Below are 2855 nucleotides of genomic sequence, written 5' to 3' on the forward strand. Positions count from 1 at the left end.
TACAGTTTACGCTCCTCAGGTTGACGATATAGAATCCATGTTCATGTCCTGACTAAACACTACAAACAACTTGAGTGTGTTTACAAGTTCCCTGTGTTTCACAAAACAGTGTCTTTGTGGTCGCGAGCAGTTTTCAAAAATGCGTTTTACAAATCTGGACTAACAGCGCCATCTGCTGTTTGAAAGCTCAACCTTTCTAAGTCCTAACACAACACGTCACACGATTGACAAGTATTTGCTGTGCAGAGCAACCACCCTCCAGACACCTGCAGTTTATGAACATTACTGTGATTAAGTTTGACTCTCTGTCTCACTCTCAGATTCATGTGAGGACAAACATGGCTGAGCACAAATGGGAACTTTATTAACGATGTAATTAAATGTAGCTGTAGTTCTCTGTGGGGTCGTACGTCGGGGTCTTTGGAGGATGCTTGGGCAGGCCGCTCTGACCCTTGGCTCCCGCGCTCCAGCCCTTGGACTGGTTCCCTGAGGCGAGTCGTTTCTCGGCCCACTTCTGAGACAGCGCTGTGGAGATGAACACAGGCAATCACACTTAGCAATCCCATAGTCACAGCATTCCCATTCCTATACACATAGCATTCCCATAACCACAGCCCACTTATGACCACACCATTCCATGAGGATTTCCTGATGTATTGACATGTGTTTGTGACTCTCTCCCTCTCTGTGTGTGTGTGTGTGGCAGCCTCCCGTCTCCCTACCCTTCCGTTTTTTGTTTAGTTTCTCTACAATCATCTTCTTCTTGAAGTGGGCCTGCATCTGGGTGATCAGGGACGGCTGCTCTGGCGTCTTCACTGAAGCCTCTGTAGATGACAGCGCTGTTACTGTAGTCCACTTTGCGCTCTCACCCCTCTAACCTAACCCTAACATAGCCTAATCCTAACCTAACCCTAACCTAGCCTAATCCTAACTGTAACCTAACCCTAACATAGCCTAATCCTAACCTAACCCTAACCTAGCCTAATCCTAACCTAACCCTAACCTAGCCTAATCCTAACCGTAACCTAACCTAGCCTAACCCTTACCGTAACCTAATCCTAATCGTAACCTAACCCTAACCTAGCCTAATCCTAACCGTAACCTAACCCTAACCTAACCGTAACCTTGCCTAACATAGCCTACCCGCAATCTAGCATAACCCTAACCTTACCTAACTTAGCCTACCCGCAACCTAGCATAACCCTAACCTTGCCTAACCATAACCTCGCCCACCAGTTACCTAACCCTAACCTTGCCTAAATCTAACCAAGCCTAACCCTAACCCTCTAAACTAACCCTAAACTACCCTAGGCCAACTGCTCACATCTCTGTTACTGCAGTCTGCCCTGTTCTTCTTCTAACCTACAAACTATAGCCTACCTACTAATCATAGCACAGGCCAACTCTCTAGTCCTAGCATTGGCCAGCTGTCCCGAAAGCAACATTCATCCATACACACTCATCTTATTGACTATCATTAACTGGTACCATTAACTGGTCATCACATACTCCTGGTTAACTGTTATTGACCATCATTAACTGGTACTCAGCCATCGCATACTACATGTTTACTCTTATTGACTATCATTAACTGGTATTTAGCCATCAGATACTCCAGGTTTACTCTTACTGACTACCATTAGCTGGTACTTAGCCATCTTACTCTTAATGTTGCCTGTGTTTTCTCTTTGTGGGTCACTCTCCAGTGTGTCGCTAGGCTCACTGTGATCTTGACCTGCCGGAAGCAAATGAAACAAGCACATGACAACAGCACCTAAGCACCTCACACACACACTAGCCTCATACCCATAATGCCTTTTACACACACACTACATATCTCTTGACACCTCCCTCAACTTGAGGTGTGTGTTTGTGTACGTGTCTGTACAGGTCTGGGTTTTTTGCTCCTGTAAAAAATGAGGCCTGTGTGTGTGTGTGTGTGTGTGTGTGTCTAGTGGCCTGGTGTCTTTGCTCTGTGTGGTCATTCAGTAGCCTGGGAACACCCAAACCTTAACAATTGTACAATTGAGAGTGGGTCTGGAAAAGGTTAATTGACTTATGACTTCCAGTAGGGGCGTAACTAGCAGTGAAATTAAACTTAAATTCTTCAATTCCAAAGAAATACACATCCATGCCGGATTAGCGATTGTATTTGAGTGTCTATGTTTTATGGACATTGGAAATGGGCTTCAACGGCCTCTTGGCCAGATTGACTTGCAGAGCAAATCCCAAATTTGCCGAAAGGTTGTATGGGTATTCCCAGGCTAGTCATGCAGGTGTGACACTGAGCCAACGGGTGCCTGTAGCACCACTCACCACCAGGGGGCCCCTATAGGCCTCCCATCAGCTAACCAGTGCCACATGATGTGCCTCACAACCATACTAGGGCTGGCTGGAAATACTCTTCACAAACCTTTAACAGATCAACTCAAAATCATAACCATAACCACCCTTCGTGCCTCTGAAGGCGTTAGCAATGGCTTGTCTGCTAGAAGCTCCCGCGCATCTGAAAGCGCTAGCAATGGCTTGTCTGCTAGCAGCCCCTGCACCTCCATGCTTCCTGAAGATCCTACACTGTCGGAACCAGGCCGTTACTGAGCAGCTCTGGGAAGAGGTGATCCACCAAAGACCTGCAGCCTCCCAAAAGCGACTTGACAAATAACCTGATAGTATATTAAAATATCCTGCACTCTTTTTTTTAAACTTTCCCCTTTATTTTTATGTCAGGAGTGTGATTTATTTATTTTATTGGTATTTAGAGTTGTTTTTAGAGAGATATCACTGAGTGTATTGACTTTCCTGTTGTAAACATTTCTGCTGCTGCTTTAGAAACACCATTAAGTCATATTCAAAAT

At 45.4% G+C, this 2855-nt stretch overlaps 1 protein-coding gene across 3 annotated transcripts in view; it reads right to left on the bottom strand.

The window, feature by feature from the left end:
• Positions 1-343: 343 nt before the first annotated feature.
• The window catches only part of ankmy1 (ankyrin repeat and MYND domain containing 1), a 15896-nt gene continuing 13384 nt past the window's right edge, over positions 344-2855 (bottom strand). For all 3 annotated transcript variants that reach the window (XM_042057613.1, XM_042057614.1, XM_042057615.1), the window contains 3 exons: positions 1664-1735; positions 723-824; positions 344-525 (listed from right to left, as the gene is read on the bottom strand). In XM_042057613.1, the coding sequence (XP_041913547.1) occupies positions 377-525; positions 723-824; positions 1664-1735 (323 nt within the window). In that variant the 3' untranslated portion in view covers positions 344-376. The remainder of the gene's footprint in view (positions 526-722; positions 825-1663; positions 1736-2855) is intronic.

Source organism: Alosa sapidissima, chromosome 12 (assembly GCF_018492685.1).
Source record: "Alosa sapidissima isolate fAloSap1 chromosome 12, fAloSap1.pri, whole genome shotgun sequence".
In the NCBI taxonomy this organism is placed as follows: domain Eukaryota; kingdom Metazoa; phylum Chordata; class Actinopteri; order Clupeiformes; family Clupeidae; genus Alosa; species Alosa sapidissima.